At 42.0% G+C, this 19605-nt stretch overlaps 1 protein-coding gene across 2 annotated transcripts in view; it reads right to left on the reverse strand.

The window, feature by feature from the left end:
- Positions 1 to 455: 455 nt before the first annotated feature.
- Positions 456 to 19605, reverse strand: part of mta2 (metastasis associated 1 family, member 2) — a 63413-nt gene continuing 44263 nt past the window's right edge. Inside the window, exons 6-18 of one of the 2 annotated variants that reach the window (XM_034105982.2) lie at positions 19226 to 19343; positions 19040 to 19142; positions 17837 to 17936; positions 16974 to 17162; positions 14428 to 14502; positions 14275 to 14333; positions 14076 to 14176; positions 13062 to 13201; positions 12677 to 12902; positions 6502 to 6591; positions 6308 to 6426; positions 2734 to 2876; positions 456 to 1063 (exon numbers count right to left, since the gene is read on the reverse strand). In XM_034105982.2, coding sequence (XP_033961873.1) covers positions 910 to 1063; positions 2734 to 2876; positions 6308 to 6426; positions 6502 to 6591; positions 12677 to 12902; positions 13062 to 13201; positions 14076 to 14176; positions 14275 to 14333; positions 14428 to 14502; positions 16974 to 17162; positions 17837 to 17936; positions 19040 to 19142; positions 19226 to 19343 — 1617 coding nt within the window. In that variant the 3' untranslated portion in view covers positions 456 to 909. Of the gene's footprint in view, positions 1064 to 2733; positions 2877 to 6307; positions 6427 to 6501; positions 6592 to 12676; positions 12906 to 13061; positions 13202 to 14075; positions 14177 to 14274; positions 14334 to 14427; positions 14503 to 16973; positions 17163 to 17836; positions 17937 to 19039; positions 19143 to 19225; positions 19344 to 19605 lie in introns of both variants that reach the window. The other variant, XM_034105981.2, reaches the window with a different exon arrangement.

The following is a 19605-nucleotide window of genomic DNA, read 5'->3' on the forward strand; positions in this document are numbered from 1 at the left end:
GGAGTGAGCACAAAACCAATCTGAGCAAGTCAGGATCAACATGTCAGTATTTTTAAAACAGGATTAAGTTCATTCATTTTTCAGAACCTCCATTAAAAAATCATAATAAAATGAATTCTAATTATGGACTATTGTTCTTTCTCGATGAGCAGTGAAAATCTGCATTTTTAAAAATAATGTATGAAGAGGATTTTTTTTAGCGAGTCAATTTATGATTCAATAATGGTCATTTTCAGCCCGTTACTGATATGAACAGACATTTAGTCGCACAGACATGTGAGACTCTGGCTTTGTGCTCACTCAGTCATTTGGATGGGCAGATGGGAAGGACCTGTCAGGATCTATTTAGTTAGTTATTCCATTAAACCTTCGTCCTGTTCATTTGTCCCACTCCTGTTATACTGTGCCCCCCCCCTTATGGGTGCATATATTTACACAAGGATAGAGACGTGGAGGAACAACAAAGTGTGCTTTTATCACCATTGTTTCAGGATGAGAAATATCTTGATTTAAATTACACATTTTAAAAACAGGCGGCATCGAAAAGGGAACAAAAAGAACTCTGGAGCTGGAATTAAATACTACAAAGCCCAGGGTGTTGTGTGAGTGTTTCATGTAATGAAATGTACAGTCGTATAAGTGCTTGTGTGTGCATGTGTGTGTGTGTGTGTGTGTGTGTGTGTGTGTGTGTGTGTGTGTGTGTGTGTGTGTGTGTGTGTGTGTTTCGGACACATCAACTTTTGGGGAGTAACAGAGGACTAAAGAATAATGACACAGAAAGAGGAAAAGAAAAGACTACTGTATGGCGTCCTGTGCTGCCTGTTAAGTGACGGCCTGAGCACAGACCCCCCCCACTCCCACCCGACCCCTGTGTCCTGTTAAAAGACCCCCCCCCCCCCGTGTGCCCCTTCAGTCCTCCAGGACGATGGGTTCACTGGTGCTGGAGGGGAGCAGGGGCATGACCAGGGAGCGGGGGGGTGGGGGCAGTTTAATCCGGACCATGAGGTGGGGTTTCCTCGCCGCCCGGCGCATCTCGGACTGAGTCAGGTGTTTCCTCAGAGCCCTGGGGGGGGAGCATAGAATATCAGAAACAAATAAATACATTCACTACTTCAGTTCTGACCTTTCACAATAAAAGCCAGTTGGATATTTAAATGCATCACCTTACTTTTTCAGTTATTTGTCACTTTTTTTAACAAATAACTTTTTTATTCAATGTTCTGTCATCCGTTATTCCTTTAATTTTTGGCTACATCGGTTTAGAAATATTTAGGTAGGTGGTGCAGTGAAGTCATTCACATAGCCATGAAACACTATTCTGTTTCAGAATCGGAAATCCTTTATGAGTCCCACAGTACACAATATCAGGGACGTGCACAGGTACGGGCTAATGTTGCCCGGGTTAGGGTTAGCCCGTTTCCCTTTTTGTCTGCCCTGCCCCTCGGAGAGAGCGAGAGTTTTTTTTGTTTTCGATTGTGGCCAAATCAACATGATAAGCCCACAATTATTATTGTAGCGTCTCGCTGCGGGAAACACACTTTGTCAACGCTGTCATCTGCCCCCAGTCACGTGACTTTGTTTACAATCTGACAGCTGGAAGCAAAGGACAGCCCTCCGGCCTCATGACTATGGTGATCACACCAAATGCCTGCCTGGCGTTAGAGTATAGGGGACACACCAGGGGACTTTACTTCCTCTTGACACCGTCGGTTATTTACACAAAACACACCTAAATATAGCTACTTGTTGTTATTGTGCTTCTGTCTTTCTGTGTCTTCTCACCTGTAAACTCCCTCACCCTCGCTCTCTTTTCTTGATCGCCCTCTCACGGGAGAACCCTTTACTGTCCCGCTTCATTGTAGGATTTCTGCCATGTCTCCACCACTTTAGTTTGACCATCTCTGTTATAAATAAGTCATTAGATACCTTACCGTTACTGCACTCATAAAGAATGATAAGAATAAGAATAATGCGTATTGAACTGGTTTCATTAATTAGTGAGTTTAAGGTAATTAGTTAGAAGCTCTATTTTATCAAAATGTCTGCACAGCAGTTACAAAGGTCAAACTACATTAGCACAGAATTGTCCCCATTTGTTCTTTAATAGTTACTAACATTAGATACTTTAATGAGATATGGACCGCAAAACAATGTTTTTGCCTGAATAACAAATTTAGCAGTTGGACATAAAAGTCAACTGAGTGTCACAGTGTTGTGTTTTTATTTTATGATCCTTTTACATTAAAAACAAGTTAGAATTTCCAAAAGGTCTTATGTTTTTTTCCGTCCCTGCACAATATAACATTAATAACAATATGCACAAGGTTCCTAAATGAACATCATTATTATGGTGTAACCTTCCAGAACAACTGGCCACACACACAGAGCACCACACACACAGGCTGTGTGCAATTTACGCTTTATATATTTTTTCAATTTATTTACAATCTGTAAACAGTACCAGCTTCTTTAATTTAAGAAGGTCACTGTTAAAAAAGAACAAAATATAGCTACTTAGGTTTTTACCGTGGTGTACTTATCACCGTTGCCTATTTTCTTATTCTTTTTCAATATGTAAGTCTAATATCTTCACTTTATCTGCACTACACTTCTGCTGTTGTAACACCGGAAATGTCCCCGTTGTGGGACAAATAAAGGACTTCGGATTCTGATACCTTACTACCATGCAATCTTTATTGAAGAGGTTATAGGATGTAATAAGGTGAGACGTACCTGGTGTCCTTGGTAGCCACGAACACCACAGGGTTGGGAGCCTCTCCCTGGCTGACCTTCTGCCTCTTGATGACCGACTGCGAGGTGGTCCTCATACCTGAAGTGTACGGTCTCCCATTGGCTGGGTAGGGCACGCCTGCAGCCTGTGAACCAATGAAAGACCAAACCGTGAATAAACTCTGTTGTTTTACTGAATAATGATCACTCATGGTTAGACTGCTAACTGTGAAGCTACAAGAGGCGATTCTGAGGTGATCGCACTTTTACATCTTCATTCCAGCTTTTCCATGAATGCATTAAGTTTACACAAGTACCTGAAAAAAAAAGAAAAGAAAAAATGACGTGGAAGGGTGTTATGGGTAATAGTGCTCGTCTATCGAATCCGTCATTTACCACCTTCCCATTTATTCTGTATTTAAGTGTCAAGTTGGCCAATTTGAATTTGCATAAAGCTGAGGTCTAGGCCAGCGGTTCTCAAACTGTGGTCCGCAGACCACTGGTGGTCCGCGAGGGTACTGCAGGTGGTCCGTGGAAAAAAGCTAAATAAAATCCACTTTTTATCATCAAGGATTTTCGGGGACCACCTCATATGTGACTAGCTCTATCCAAATCAGTCGCATTGACCCGAAGACACATTTTGAGTTGTATGTACTGTCGGGAAAGAGGAGATTCCTAGCTTTCTAATGATATCAGGCAGTGGGGTAGCGGTCGTTCGGCTCATCGGACATTTATGAGAGAAAATCTCTAATGTCCGAGTGCAAGTGAATGCACCACAAGACACGAGCCTTGTAACCCCTCCCCCGGCCACGGCGCGAGCGTGGAAATATGATTGGCGGCGATTTCATTTGAACGGGACGGCACAAAACGAGAAGCATCCGGACCCAAGTACGGTAGACGGAAGGAACGAGGTATTTGCGGTCTACAATGACAGAGAAGAGACCGTCAAGTTTGGCTGCACTCAGCCTTGAATCAAAACGCACTAAAGCTTTGGATCTTAATCAGTGTGTGAGGCATTTGCTGAACAGAACGCTAATCGCCGCATCATAACAGTGATTGACAGCTGATTGGAATAATATGATTGTTAATATTATCATATTAATTCAGACAAACATCGATGAGACAGTTAATTAATGTGCTTATTGCAGCAGTCTGCATTGATCTGGTTCCCCTGCTGGTCTAAGAGTGAGACCAACTCATTCAGTTATTCTTCATTTAAAATGCATTCGATGATGTCTGCCATCTTAGATATTTCTATTGAAAGCTTTCCTGATGAGCCACAATAATGTCACCAAATGTTATTCAGTTAAAATATTAATGTGTTGGCTTTCCAAGTTAACATGGATCGATATGACTGCGATTAAATCACTTCTGCCAGGGGGTGCCACCCCTCAACATCTCTTGCCACCCCATGAATATTTGTCTAGATCCGCCCCTGAGTAGGCTATATTTTTTGTTTCGTTTAATAAGTTAATTTCAGGACAACTTTGGGAATTTGGGAGTTTGTTTTGAGATTGATTTTGAAAGTGGAGATAGAGAGAGAGAGAAGCAGCGCTGTCCGCTTAGTAGCAATAATGTAGCTCACGCCTTTATGCCACTTAGGCCCATACATTGTTTATGTTACTTATATGCCTGTGTGTCCATTGTTTTGAGTCTGTGTGTTGAGCGCAGCCCCGTCGGCTTTTTGCAGCACAGTAACTAAAGCATACCGGTAGTTTTTTGTAGACCTGTCTGCCCGTTTTGTGCACGTGTGTGCGTGCGCACTTGTGGCATTGTTTGGGATGACCTAATTAAAATACCGTCCTCTTTGAGAAACATACACAACGCAGACAGACACCGGTCACAAAAGTATCAGATAGGCTTGTCTATGATTAACTATAAAAGAATATCGGCGTTTTAACACTACGTTTATATATGTACTTATTTGTATGGTTTGCATCTGAGGTGGTCCGCGAAAACCCTTGATAATAAATAGTGGTCCGCATTAGTGCTGCAACAAACGACTAATTTGATAGTCGATGAATCTATCGATTAATGAAACGATTAATCGACTATTCGGACTATTACTGTATGCCTTGCACAATTTCTCAAACGCTCTTATTTAGCCATCAACTTTTAGATTTAGCTTGAGGTTGTTTTAGGCATGTGGAAACTAGCAATGAAGACAATAAAGATGAATACTTGATTCCAAAATACATATATTATTGAAATAACTTAAATTGTGAACAAAACTAACATTGCTTTTTATATACAAATTAAATAAATAATATTTCACATCAAAAGAAACAACAGTGTTTTAACAAATCGTATTAAATAATCTGATGACAGAACTGTAAACAGAATAGCTGAAACTTTAACAAACTAAATAATAATAATAATAATAATATATAATATTTTTATAGCGCCTTTCAGGAAACCCAAGGTCGCTTTACAAGTCGGGTAGGGGGGGGGGAGTAGGGGAAAAAAGGCAGACAGGTTAAGGGGGTGGGGGGGGAAGTAGCGGACAAATAAACCTATTAAACTAACTATACAGTGGGGAAAGCCTTGGTAAAAAGGTGCGTTTTGAGGGCTTTCTTGAAAATGTCCAGGGTTGGGGCGCTGCGGATTTCGGGGGGGAGAGAGTTCCAGCGGGTGGGGGATGCCACACTCAAGGCTCTGTCACCAAAAGTCCGCAAATAACTCTGTTACCTCTAATCATTATGTTTGTATAATGTAGTTAGCTCCGTGTGTTGCTGCTAGCAAACATAACACCTGACGTGGAAACGTTCCTCTGGACGGGGCTACAGAGCTACTAGAAAGACAGTGGAACCCGGTGCATTCCTCCGTCTGGATGTGGAGCACTTTTGATAAATGTTTAGACAAATAGCTCGTGTTACCGCCCTCACATGCTAAACTCTTATTCCACTTTTGGTAACGAGCATTCTCCACATCGAGACGGGTAAAGTTTAACCACCTCGGAGCGCGTTCTCTCCGCCATCTCCCACGTGTGTGTGTTGCTGCATGTTGCAGCTGCCCGTGTGTAAACTGCCCCGCCCCCTCGCAAGCAGGCGGGGGAGAGAAAGATCGAAAATACATCATAGACGCATTTGTTTGTCTTTTTGCATATTAGAAACGAGTTGGCGACACTAAGACTGCGATATAATGTCTTTGTAGCAATAATACATGACATATATTTTTTAAATGTCTCCAGTACCGATACAAAGACCAATAAAGTTAGAGCTTAACGGGGCGTAAAACACACGTGATGACGTCACCAACGAATCGACGACTGAATTAGTTGGCAACTAATTTGGTAATCGATTTTAATCGATTAAGTCGATTAGTTGTTGCACCCCTAGTCCGCATAAACAAAAAGTTTGAGAACCCCTGGTCTAGACTACTTTGTGCAAACCAGGGGCATCCAATCGACCCCCTCCTTCAGTAAACCGCTGGGAAATGTTTTTGTAGTATAACAGAAAGTTCCATAACAAGTGGATTGAATTCGTGAAAGGAGGTGGGTTTGAGACTAAAGCAAAGCCACTACAGGTGAGTGTAAATCACACGGTGTATGGTGTGTTTATTTGTGCGTTACACTTACGCTTTCAAAGCCTCTCTTTCCCAGCAGGCTTTGTCCCACGCGGGGCGTGCTGGCCTGGTTCCTGTTGATGGGGGTGGGGGGGCCTCTGGACGCCTTCAGTTTCAGAGGAGCTGTGATGGCTGCGGGGAAACAAGAACACTTAACAACTCGTGGTGGTGGGGGGGGGGGGATCAGACCACGGGACCCGCTCTTACCTAAATCCTTCACGATGTTGGCCAGGGACGGTCGAGGGATCACCTTCGTCTTTACGGGGGTCTTCGTGGCTTTGGGCAGCCTGGTTATACCTGAACACACACATCATTCATTTTAACACATGTGCAATGTGGTTTAAATTAAACTCTGCTAATTTACATAGTTACAAGAAGGAATACCACAACATAAATACATATTTTGTGATACTAACTGTACAAACTTAATGTTATCTTTTTATTAGCTCCAAAAAGTTTACAGGACAAATTGTATAATACATTTATGATGGTAGCCAGAGGTGTAAAGTAACTAAGTACATTTACTCAAGTACTGGACCATAGTAACATTTTGAGGGACTTGTACTTTACTTGAGTATTTCAATTGGTTGCTACTTCTACCCCACTACAATTTAAAAGTGAATAATGTTTATTTAATATCTTGAGCTACTTTGGATGAATGATGGTAAATATAATCAAGTGTTGAATCAGACTTTAGTTCCACCTGGAGTAAATCCACCAGCTGCCCTGCAGTCTACAAAGTACTTCAGACTAGCTGCACCTTCACCAGCTACCCTGCAGTCTACAAAGTACTTCAGACTAGCTGCACCTTCACCAGCTGCCCTGCAGTCTACAAAGTACTTCAGACTAGCTGCACCTTCACCAGCTGCCCTGCAGTCTACAAAGTACTTCAGACTAGCTGCACCTCCACCAGCTCTGAGAACACTTTCATGATCAATCATTATAAAACATATATATATATTATTCTGAAATGAACCAATCTGCACAACGACTACTTTTACTGTCTTTCACTATATTTAGATGAGAATACTTTTCTACTTTCACTTGAGGAACATTTTGAATGCAGGACTTTGACTATGACAGAGTATTCCTACACTCTGGTACTTCTACTTTTACTCAAGTACAAGATCTGAGTACTTCTCCTGTTACTCAAGTACAAGATCTGAGTACTTCTACTTTTACTCAAGTACAAGATCTGAGTACTTCTACTTTTACTCAAGAACAAAATCTGAGTACTTCTACTTTTACTCAAGTACAATATCTGAGTACTTCCACTGTTACTCAAGTACAAGATCTGAGTACTTCTACTTTTACTCAAGAACAAGATCTGAGTACTTCTACTTTTACTCAAGAACAAGATCTGAGTACTTCTACTGTTACTCAAGTACAACACCTGAGTACTTCTACTTTTACTCAATTACAAGACCTTCTACTGTTACTCAAGTACAAGTCCTGAGTACTTCTACTGTTACTCAAGTACAAGATCTGAGTACTTCTACTTTTACTCAAGTACAAGATCTGAGTACTTCCACTGTTACTCAAGTACAAGATCTGAGTACTTCTACTTTTACTCAAGTACAAGATCTGAGTACTTCCACTGTTACTCAAGTACAAGATCTGAGTACTTCTACTTTTACTCAAGTACAAGATCTGAGTACTTCTACTCAAGAACAAGATCTGAGTACTTCTACTGTTACTCAAGAACAAGATCTGAGTACTTCTACTTTTACTCAAGAACAAGATCTGAGTACTTCTACTGTTACTCAAGTACAAGATCTGAGTACTTCCACTGTTACTCAAGTACAAGATCTGAGTACTTCTACTTTTACTCAAGTACAAGATCTGAGTACTTCTACTTTTACTCAAGAACAAGATCTGAGTACTTCTACTTTTACTCAAGAACAAGATCTGAGTACTTCTACTTTTACTCAAGAACAAGATCTGAGTACTTCTACTTTTACTCAAGAACAAGATCTGAGTACTTCTACTGTTACTCAAGTACAACACCTGAGTACTTCTACTTTTACTCAATTACAAGACCTTCTACTGTTACTCAAGTACAAGTCCTGAGTACTTCTACTGTTACTCAAGTACAAGTCTTGAGTACTTCTACTTTTACTCAAGTACAAGACCTGAGTACTTCCACTGTTACTCAAGTACAAGTACTGAGTACTTCTACTGTTACTCAAGTACAAGTCTTGAGTACTTCTACTTTTACTCAAGTACAAGACCTGAGTACTTCCACTGTTACTCAAGTACAAGATCTGAGTACTTCTACTTTTACTCAAGTACAAGTCCTGAGTACTTCACTGTTACTCAAGTACAAGTACTGAGTACTTCACTGTTACTCAAGTACAAGTCCTGAGTACTTCTACTTTTACTCAAGTACAAGACCTGAGTACTTCTACTGTTACTCAAGTACAAGATCTGAGTACTTCTACTTTTACTCAAGAACAAGATCTGAGTACTTCTACTGTTACTCAAGTACAAGACCTGAGTACTTCTACTTTTACTCAAGTACAATACCTGAGTACTTCTACTGTTACTCAAGTACAAGATCTGAGTACTTCTACTGTTACTCAAGTACAAGATCTGAGTACTTCTACTGTTACTCAAGTACAAGATCTGAGTACTTCTACTGTTACTCAAGTCCAAGATCTGAGTACTTCTACTTCTACTCAAGAACAAGATCTGCGTACTTCTACTGTTACTCAAGAACAAGACCTGAGTACTTCTACTGTTACTCAAGTACAATATCTGAGTACTTCTACTGTTACTCAAGAACAAGATCTGAGTACTTCTACTGTTACTCAAGTACAAGACCTGAGTACTTCTACTTTTACTCAAGTACAAGATCTGAGTACTTCTACTGTTACTCAAGTACAATATCTGAATACTTCTACTTTTACTCAAGAACCAGATCTGAGTACTTCTACTGTTACTCAAGTACAAGACCTGAGTACTTCTACTTTTACTCAAGTACAAGATCTGAGTACTTCTACTTTTACTCAACAGGGTATATGCAGGACTCCTGAAGTCAAATGTAATACCTTTTAAGACCTTTTTTAAGACCCTTTCCATGCATTTTAAGACCTCATCGCAACTTCCAGTTCTAACCGGTTACCTTGGCGACACACTTTACCTCACATTTACTATATTGATTGTAAGATAGCACAACTAAACAGAGTGCAGACAGACTACTGAAGCCTCCTCTCCACATGACCTTCAACCTCTCTGTGAAGGTCAGGTTTAATGCAGTATGCTGCTTTGTTGCTTATGTACTCTGTGCTCTTTCATTCCAGTAGAAACCAGTAGAAACCAGTATTTGACCAATAAACAAAACAATTGACAAAACTTTGAACGATGAAATATATGAAACGTTGGTGAGCTTCAGCGGGTAATGCCATATAGAGCTCCCTCACAAACACCCAGGGGTTACATTGGGCTGGGGCTGTCCGGGGCTAAGCCCGGCACAGAGGACGATGCTCTGACGTCATCACCCTCACACATTTGTCATGTTTACAAAAAACGATATATATGTTAAGACTTTTCTCGTTCTTAATATAGACAACAGCGGCGCCAGGGTATGGCTGGGGTAGGCTACAGCCAGACCAAGAAATGGCTTAGCCCCACCATGAAAAATGATGTTAAAGTAAGCAAAATAAAGTCCACCCACTCGGAGTAAATTGCACAGACAGCAGTTAGTAAGATTGATTTCAGTCACTTGTCTGGAAATACCGAAGACCAGAAACGGTTTTGAAAACTTTTGTCACGTAGTGATCGTCTTCTCAATAGAACATCTTTGATAATGTCTCCTGGCCAATCAGAATCAAGATAACGACGTGGTGTTGTTGCAGGAAGTCCCGACGGAGAATATTTTTGCTGTAGTACATCTCTATACATCGATACAACATTACGTATTGATATAAATCAACACGTAATGAAATAAGACCCCACGGTTTGATGATTGATGTGTGGGCTGTCTTTCATGTTGACACACAGGACAATGGGGGCTATCCTCCCTTATCCACAATGTAAAGTAACTCACAGCCTCTTCCCTCTTCTCTCTGTGAGGAGCAGCAGGTTCAGCTTTCAGAACAAAGTAACACAAAACTAAAATGGCATTCATTTGTTTAAATATGTCGTGTAGTAATAGATTTATTTATTTTTCTTCTCAAGAGAGGACCAGAATGTGTATTTTATGTTATTATTTAAAAAAATCTCCTGAAAACCCAACCCCCCCAAAGACAGATGTGCCTTTTTATTTCATACAGTTCAATTTGGATTGAGACAGGGAAATAATCTAAACCTCGCGCGTGGCGTTTCACTGTCAAGGGGGGCGATATAGCGTGTATGTAATTACATTGCAAATACTGACTTGAGCCCGACCACTGTATGGGTTAGCCCTACCGTAGATTACCCAACACAAACACTCTGGCGCCGCCACTGAATATAGACTATATTTAGGGTCGATATGTGTTGACCTTACTTTAAAATAGCAGATCTCTGTGACCGGATATAGTTTGGCTTAGACCCCGGCCCCACGAGGACGCATACAGTAAAATGCATACGCAAACGCAAAAAAGTCTTCCGTTCACACGCATTCGATTCATTAACGTGTCCTTTCACACTAGATCGCTGGAAATGCTGGAAACGCTGTAGTACATATGCCAGGCCTGTAAGTGGCGCTGCTGCCGCCACAACATACACGAAAAGCAGCGAAGAAGACCCCGGAGCATGGTTGTCATGGTTGCCCTTCTGTTTATTCTCCGCGGTGGACGGCGTGTTCTCCTGCTGTATATCTCTCAGGTAGTCCACCAGCAGATTTTATAGCTCTTTTTTTTATCAAAACCTGTATATTCCGTCAGGCAGCTGCCATTTTCAGTAGTCACATGATCCGAAAAACTAGGTTGTGACGTCATCTATGCATTCACTTTGTAAACACACGACGAAAACATGGCGGAGTATTTGAGTTCGGACTCGTCAGCCGAGGAAGAAGTTTAGAAAAATAAAGTCGAGGCGGACTTACTTTGAATTATCACTATAGGTATTCATTCTATCTAAATACAACTGTAAAAAAAAATTAAAAACATACTCTGTTATCCTTTTAGGCCCCACGGACCCGGTTCCGGGGCCGAAATCGCGTAATTTGCAGGAAACAACGTCTAAGGAACCTTAATATTTAATAAACTATGAATATTTTATATCAATATAACGGGAAAAAAACTAATTTAACTGATCTTTTTCATTTTTTTCTTAAAAAAAACCACACAATGCTAACAGTGAGCCTCTGAATTAGCCCCGAGCGAAAAATTCTAACCTATTACTGCACCGAAAATCACTCCTAACTCCCTTATTACTTAGCCTAGCTGCACATCCAACACATCGTTTATGATCGTAAAGACAAAGAATCTAATGGTGCCCACCTCAACACTGAAAGATACAAACTTGCGACGTTATCAACAAAAACGTACATCAAAACAAGCGGTGCTAGGTACTAACATGCGCTAGGCTAACATGGCTCACCTTCCTCTTTGTCTGGTCCAAACTGGTCTTCAATGGCATTACAACGATAAAAACGATGATGTAGTTAATCCATAGGTTAATATCCAATGTGGCTGTGTCCCCTTGGAAATGTTCTGATAATCTATAAGCAATAAAACTGCAATTCCGTTATCTGCTGTCCGCTCTGTGCTCCGTGCGCTCTGGGTCCTGCTGCAATTCCTGCTTCCTTACGTAGTAAACAATAAGTAAAGTCTGCTGCGTAATGTGCTTAAGCTGGCTGGCATTGGCAGTGCACTGCATCCCCATTAAGTAATGGTTGTTTAAGAAATCCCATTTTATGTTTCATCATACTCTCAGAGTAGTCGTCCGGAGACTTGAAATGTTCGCTGCATACATGAGCCTGTGGATCTCTCGGTTCGGGCCGAGCCCATTTCGCTAGCCACTGCCTCCGAATGTACTTCCTACGCTTACCCGTTGGCAACAGATGGAACCGAGCATTCCGTGGATTGTTCCTATCCGAATTGTGGCAATGTTTCACGATACAGTGAGGCATATTTCTATAGAATTGTGAGAGTAACTAGAGTAAACAACATGAACAAAGCACATACGTCAATTTGCCCTTGACACCAAACGCATAGTTCACGTCACTTCCGGTAAAACAAGTGTGACTCGTCAAAATGGCGCCGCCCACAGGGTTGATGTTATTTTGGTAATTAATCAGCTTAAAATCACTGATAACGTCATCCGATAAAAAAAAAAAATGACTGGCAGAGACTGGTCTGTTTTATCGGATGATAATTATTTAAAAATGCATGTCATGAGGATTGCCTCCCTTTAACGTCATTAATAACGTGTGTGTGTGTGTGTGTTTACGTACACTCAGCCTTGACGGCGTTGGCGTTGATGGAGGCGTAGGGTCTGCGTGCGGCCCTCCGCGGCTGCAGGATGTCTTCACACACCCGCCGGGCGATGCGGGTCAGCTTGGTGGTCTGCAGGATGAACGTCTGCCGGTTCTTGGCCAGCAGCTTGGCCCGCCCCTCATTGCGAGTAAACGGCGATAAGCCCTGCACCTCCTGGCGGGTCATGTGACCACGGGGGCCGGTCTCCTGGACGGGAGGGAGCAAACCATAAGGACGCAACTCAAGAGGTCCATTCTTGAAGACAATGTGTCAACAGCCATGTCTTCCTCATAACTCACTAACATTGTAACAGTTTGATTGACATCTTCTCTGCTGTTGACTGAAATGTTGAATGGTACTCACAGAGCCAGTTCTAGCAGCGCCCTCTAGCTGTGTAGGGGTCTTCAGGCCTCCGTACTTCTTCCAGTAGATCCAGCAGGAGGCGCACAGTCTGCACTGCATGTTGGGAGGCCCCCAGGCATACCACTGAGGAGACTGGGCCGCTGGTGGGAGGGAGGACCAACGTTAGGAGAAGGCGTCTAAACAGGCTGCTGCTACTACTTTATAAAAGAACCAAAGGTCAAAGACAGCAGGCTCCCAGGGTTTGATTTCTACATTTGCTTTGACATCTTTTGAGAGTGTATTGGTTTAAAGATGGAGTCTTGAATGAGACAAGAGTCTGCAGGGTCGCTGTTTGGGCCATAAAACCAGGCTTTGTCAATACAGACGAAAGATAGGCATTTAATTCCTCATCTTATCCTTTTATTCAAATTGTTACTTGTCTTTTTCCACAGAAATGTCCATGTTTAAAACCAGGAACTTACTGTAATGTTAAATGTGGCTGGTTTGGTTAAAACGTTTTGCTAACAGGCGGTCATTTATGATTATCATTTGTTTATGGTCCCTCATACATGGTCACATAGTTCAGCTATACTACAGTGGATATGATGCGCCTTGGTGACCGTTACTGACTTTCCTGTTGTGGCAATTCTGGCCTGAGAGAGTTTTGAGCAGCGGTTGCATATCCTTCAAAACCAGCCGTCAGCGTCACAGGCACAACTGGCTCTTCAGCCCTGACAGCGCTCCACGGTTATACGGGCTAAAAGTCCTCAATCAAAAGCCAGTAAATATGAATGCTTTGATGATGTCCTTATTTATAAAGCCTTCTTTGTCAATTGTTTTCAGGCCCGTTAATGCAGATGATATTTAACCGGATCATTTCAAGCTATAGTTTTGATATCAGTCCTGAAACCCAGGTATTATATTAGCTTAGATTTTTGACCAGTGTTGTGATACAAACAACACAATCTGGTGTAATTGTTCCTCTTAAAACTCATGGGAACTGTCCCCATAAACCCCCCCTCAGTGTGTACTTACTGTGGCAGCTCTCACAGCTGAGTCCTTTCTGGAAGCCAGGGGCCCCGTTCATGCCGGGCTTGCTGCCGGGGGCCATGATCTGGTTTGGGTTGGGCTTGGTGCTGGTGAGGGGGGAGAGCACAGAGAGGAAAGGGAGTTATTCTCACAGCAGTTCTAACTTCAAGTAAGTCCTCAGTGTAGCAGTTTCAGGGACACTCACTAGGTGGGGATGTACACCTGCTTCAGCTTGCTGTCTGCCTCTGCTGCCTTTAGTCGTTTCTGAAAATCAAAAAGAAAATGTGTTTGTTTTTGGTTTGACTGCTTTTTTCACAAACAGTGCGTTTTGATACTGTGTGGCTTACTGTAGACCTACCTGTTGGATGTAGCGGTCGGTAGTCTTCCACATGTAGTAGAACTGGACCACACTGGCTAGAGACTTCCAGGGAAGCTGAGGGAGAGGACAAAAACAGGATGGTTACATTTCATATAGGGTTCCACATAAATAGGTACACAATACTTGTAATTAATGTATTAATTAATTATGTGTATAGCACTTTTCAAACACCAGGGTTGCAGTCGAATAGTCCAAAGATCAGCTCCTAAGTTCTAACCCTATCGTCTATCCCTTGACCTCTGTGTGAAAGGTCACGGGGTTAAGGGATAGTGGATAGGAGAATTCAAAAGGACTTAGGAGAAGAGACTGCGGTGCTTTAGAGAATCGACTGCACTTTCACTATCCGACGTGTTTATGATGCGCCAGCGGACGTCATGAATGTGCGTCTGCTGCTGTGGGGAAACCATGGAAACCACAGTTTCCTATACAGCGGACTACAACATGGATGTTCAATAAGAACGAGGGACTACTGTGAACTCATCTAGAGACTCTGCACCGTGCTCTGAAGCTGCTGCTTTGCTTTATGAACGTGGACAACAGAGAAACATATTCTTCAGGACCAAAGCTGGAATTGAAATAAAAAAGGAAAGTGAAACTTCTGCTCGTCCCCCTCTCCCTCCGGTCCACATTAATACCAATGATCCCAATACGTATGATTGATGGAAAGATCTTAAATCAATACAGATGTATTTATTATAAACGTTAGTCCTTAACATCTATCACTGTGTATATCACCATTCAAACATCTTTTAAAAGTTGAACAAACTCCACACAGCTCAGTAAAGACTGAAATGTTGACTTTATTTGATCATTTCAGTAAAAACTAACGTTCATATTTCTCTCTTTATTATAATACTGATGAACGTTCAGAACAAAGCACTTTGTAACTTACCACCTACGTTTTAAAATGCTTAATAAGCACCGTAACTTTCATGATATCATTTCTCCGTCATAATCGGTTGTTTCCGTGAACGGCCGACTGTTGAGTGACGCAAATGCTGCGGCTGCAATGCATTGTGGGGCAGCATTTTCTCCTCTCCTTTTGGTTAGGGAGGTCCAGTGGTTCCTAAGCTAAAGGAGGCTATAAAGGAAGCTTGAAACCTCCCTTCCTATCATCTAGAGCAGGGGTTCCCAAAATGTTGAGCCCGCGACCCCCAAAATAACAGTGCCAGAGACTGGCGACCCCCTGTTAACCCCCTGGGGCTAGTGAATTAATTTAAGTTTTCCGCACTCTCGCGGGAATATCTCCGCAATGGAGCGAATTTAAGTTTTACTTTCGATTGCATGATATAACCCAGCCCACACCTTCGTCACATATGTTGCCACTTGTTTGTACCATTTACAGGCGATTTGTATTCTGTTCTAGAAAAACTGTTTTTTAAGATTTCAAGAAGCATAGAGAACAAACAATGGATGTATTTTATGAACATTTATCCATGCTGAAAGTAGATTTAGATGTTTTAGGAGTGAGATAGAGATTATTATCTAATGCATCCAATGAAGCATTGCATGAAGTCTGTTGATGATCAGAGGCTGTTGTTGGGGCTGTTGTGTAGGCAGACCACGCAGGCCAGCCCAATGGTCACCAAGGTTCATGTTTTAATAGCATTTTTACAAAAAAAGCCCATGCGAGCCTAACATGTGGAAATGGCTTAGACCTCAGAGTTAAACTTGGGCCTGCGACCATAGTTTTACTGTATTTTGTTTTGAAAATCCACAGCGGAGGTTTGTGTCGTACGACATGCGGTGTATTTTGCATATCTCTCAGTAGCCAACGATCTGTGAGTCTGTTGGCTCCGTAATAAATGTAGTCTACATTTCATAAGAGGTGTAAAACCTGTGAGCATTTTAAATCGCATTTGAACGAAATGCTTATATAATCTGAAGTTGTATTTGTATTGTTGATTTATTGTGTGAACGAGGCGATATAGAGAAGGTGAAGCTGTCATTATTAGGCTGTTATGTACTGTTGGAGTGGTGAGCAGGCCTATTGTTTTTGGATATGTGTGGAGTCGGGTGGTCCGTGAGTGTTTTTTTATTGGTGAAGTGTCCTTGGTATGAAAAACTTTGAGAAACACTGCGCTAGTGGATTGTCAACGGGGGAGCCTCGTTGCGGGGAAATTATACAGATGGCTAGTCCGCCCCTGAAAAATGTCTATGCACACGTTGTTATTAATAATAATAATAAATAAATTGATACAAAAAAATTGACCCCTGATCTAGAGAATTCAAACGGCTCTTATCATGGCTGCCACTGAGGGACTTCCGGGTCATTTCACTCCGTCAGGAAGGTTCCTAAGCTGAACGGACTATTCGACTTCAGCCCTGGTGTAGCTCAAAGTGCTTTCACAACATGGCACACATCACAAATGAAAACAGAGAACAAGAAATGTTGTTGCTATAAATAAATAATAAAGATTAAAGGACCAAAGGGGATGTTGCTAATGAAAAGCTAATCCAAAAATAAGTGGTTTAAAAATGTCCACTGTTACATAATATACCGTAAGAGAACAAAGAGAGCTTACAAAGTCCTGGCGGATATCGTTGAAGTCTTTGCCGTATTTCTCAAGAGCCTCCTCGAACAGCATGGCCTCGGAGGCGCTCCACTCCTCCATCTCGTCGCGGCACAGCACCGGCCCCCCCTGAGGGACCAGCGTGGACATGGCTTTGGCCAGGTCGTAGCTGTTCTTCTGCAGCGTGTCCATGGCGTGGAACTGAGGGCGGAGAGACAGGGGGGGAGCATTAGAGAGGCATCACCACAGACATCAGGCTTCATGATATTTGACCACTAGAAGCATTTCATGCCATTGCACCCGAGACTAGTGTTCTAGGAAGGTAATAAACAATTGAACCCATATCCCTCTATTTTAGGAATTAGGAACTTTTAGCTGAAAAATGGTGCCGATAAAGAAGCACCAGCAATACACATTTCACATTGTAGGCTGCAGGGTGTAAGGAGTTGGAAATTGAAAAGTGTTTTCTTGTATCACCTGTATTTCTCGCTGAAGTTATATAACAATAGTTATAACGTAGTATATTTAATTTTGTTGTGCTGCTGAGCCCTCGGCAAAAGAGTAGCTAATAATTCAGGGTGTGACTTGTTGATATTGTACTTCCAATACAATTGTACAAATAAGAAAATGTTATGTAGCATATTAAGTACGAGTGTAGGGCTTTTTAACTGCTGGTTGGTATGGGAACCTTGCTATGAACATTAACACAGTAAAAGCAACACCACTGTTGGGTACTGACAACAAATTATACAAGATTCCTGCCATCTGAATTCATTCATTCTAATATCAAATGTAAAATCTTCACAAACAGTAAACAAAAACATATGAATGACTCGTGTTGGCCTAATGGATCATAGTGGAGTGAGTGTCCTCACCAGTGTGATGTCTCTGGAGGCTGCCGCGGCGCTCATGTGGAGGCTGGGCTGCCGGATGGAGCTGCTGCAGTCCAGGGCCCGAGCAAAGGTCCCCACAGCTCTGAAATAAATCATACCGATTAATAAGGTTTGCTGATTCATCTAATGTTATTTTATTATTTTCAAATGTCCTACAAATATGAAAACAAGATTATGGAGATAACACAATTAGTGTACCACATTCCATTTCCCAATGACGCCAGAGTCCCCGCTGTTATTGTATAGTTGGCTTGAATGTTACGACAAAAAGCAGGAGTAGTAGTAGTTCATGTGTGTAAGATGTAAGCAATCGTGTTATCAATCCATCGCCCAGCCTTTCCTTTACTTCCGTTATCACTCAATTACTTGCTGGATTTGGTGAATATAATTCAACCAAATGAAGCATTTATGTGTTGGGATTTTCAGCAGGTTGTGCCAGGGCACTACAACATCCTTGTAATCTATTTGATTCATTATGTTAACATTATTCATTTCAATGTGAATATATATCATTTATATACTATTCTATTTATTTAGATGTATTTAATAAATGCTTTCCCTAGTTGAAGTTTAAACAAAGTTCAAGAAAGTCCACTGTGAAATAGGCAATTCAAATAAATAAGTAAATGAATGTGGGCTCTGTGAGTTATCGTGTAGAACACAGCTGCCCTCTTTCTGTTCACCAACACTGATGTGTGTGTTATACATCTCTGATGGGGGAATATTACTGCTGTTCATAAGGAGATCAGTATGCTGCTGAATGACCACTAGAGGGAGTGTTTGGCTCATGAGCAGATGTATGGGCAGCAGGAGGATTCCCTCCAAAACCAAACTAACTAAAGTCTTCCTTTAAACAAAAGAAATCTGTGCTGCACCTCTAAAGACTAGTGTAGTACCATCAGTGCACTCTGATAGTGTCAATTAATATCTGTTTACAAATGGTGCATAACCCCTGAATGTAATTCATCAGTGATATTATTCTGCCCTCAGTCAATACACTTTACCTATCCTATCTTAAGCTCGGCAAACAATATTCTTATTTCCCTAGGAGATTATCAAACTTGTTGCCAATTCACACATCCCTCTACGAAATCTGTTCTGTGGATGGTAGAGTCAGACGTCGGCATGGCAACAGTGTTGAGTGATGAAGATGCAACTGAGTGACAGATGGATGGGGAGTGTTACCTCGCCACCACCAGGAACTGGTCGATCTGGGGGTCTTTGAGCTGGTTGTTGGTGTCCCACACCTTGGTCTCCAGCTTCTCCTGGATGCGGGTGTCTGCTTCCCCTGAGACCAGAGGGAACTTTGTTTTAGTTTCAGGTGGAATCAGGTCATGTAGCGATGTATCCCTAACTTTAGCTGCTGCTCACCCTCTGCCAGCTTGTCGGGGATCTCTGCCTGGTACTTGGAGCCCACTCGGATCTCGCCCTGGTCCGCCAGGAGGGTCTTCTGGTTGGGGTCGAACACCAACGAGTAGAAGAAACAGTCCTGGATGGAGCACACAGAAACACATTACAGCTATTTTCAAATGTTCCAATTGACCGTTTGCATCTGTGAGAACTGATGATGAAGTCTAATGGCGCATTTCCACTGCACGGCTTAGTGCTGTGTAGTTAGGCCTTGGTAGGCCAGGCTCACTTTATGCTGCGTTTCCATTACAGTTTAGTAGCTGGGGCAGTAACTATAGTAACGCAGTGTAGGCGGAGCCGTGACGTTATCTTCAATGCGAACCACAAAACCAACATCAGCC

The sequence above is a fragment of the Pseudochaenichthys georgianus genome, chromosome 18, assembly GCF_902827115.2.
Source record: "Pseudochaenichthys georgianus chromosome 18, fPseGeo1.2, whole genome shotgun sequence".
Classification (NCBI taxonomy): Eukaryota; Metazoa; Chordata; class Actinopteri; order Perciformes; family Channichthyidae; genus Pseudochaenichthys; species Pseudochaenichthys georgianus.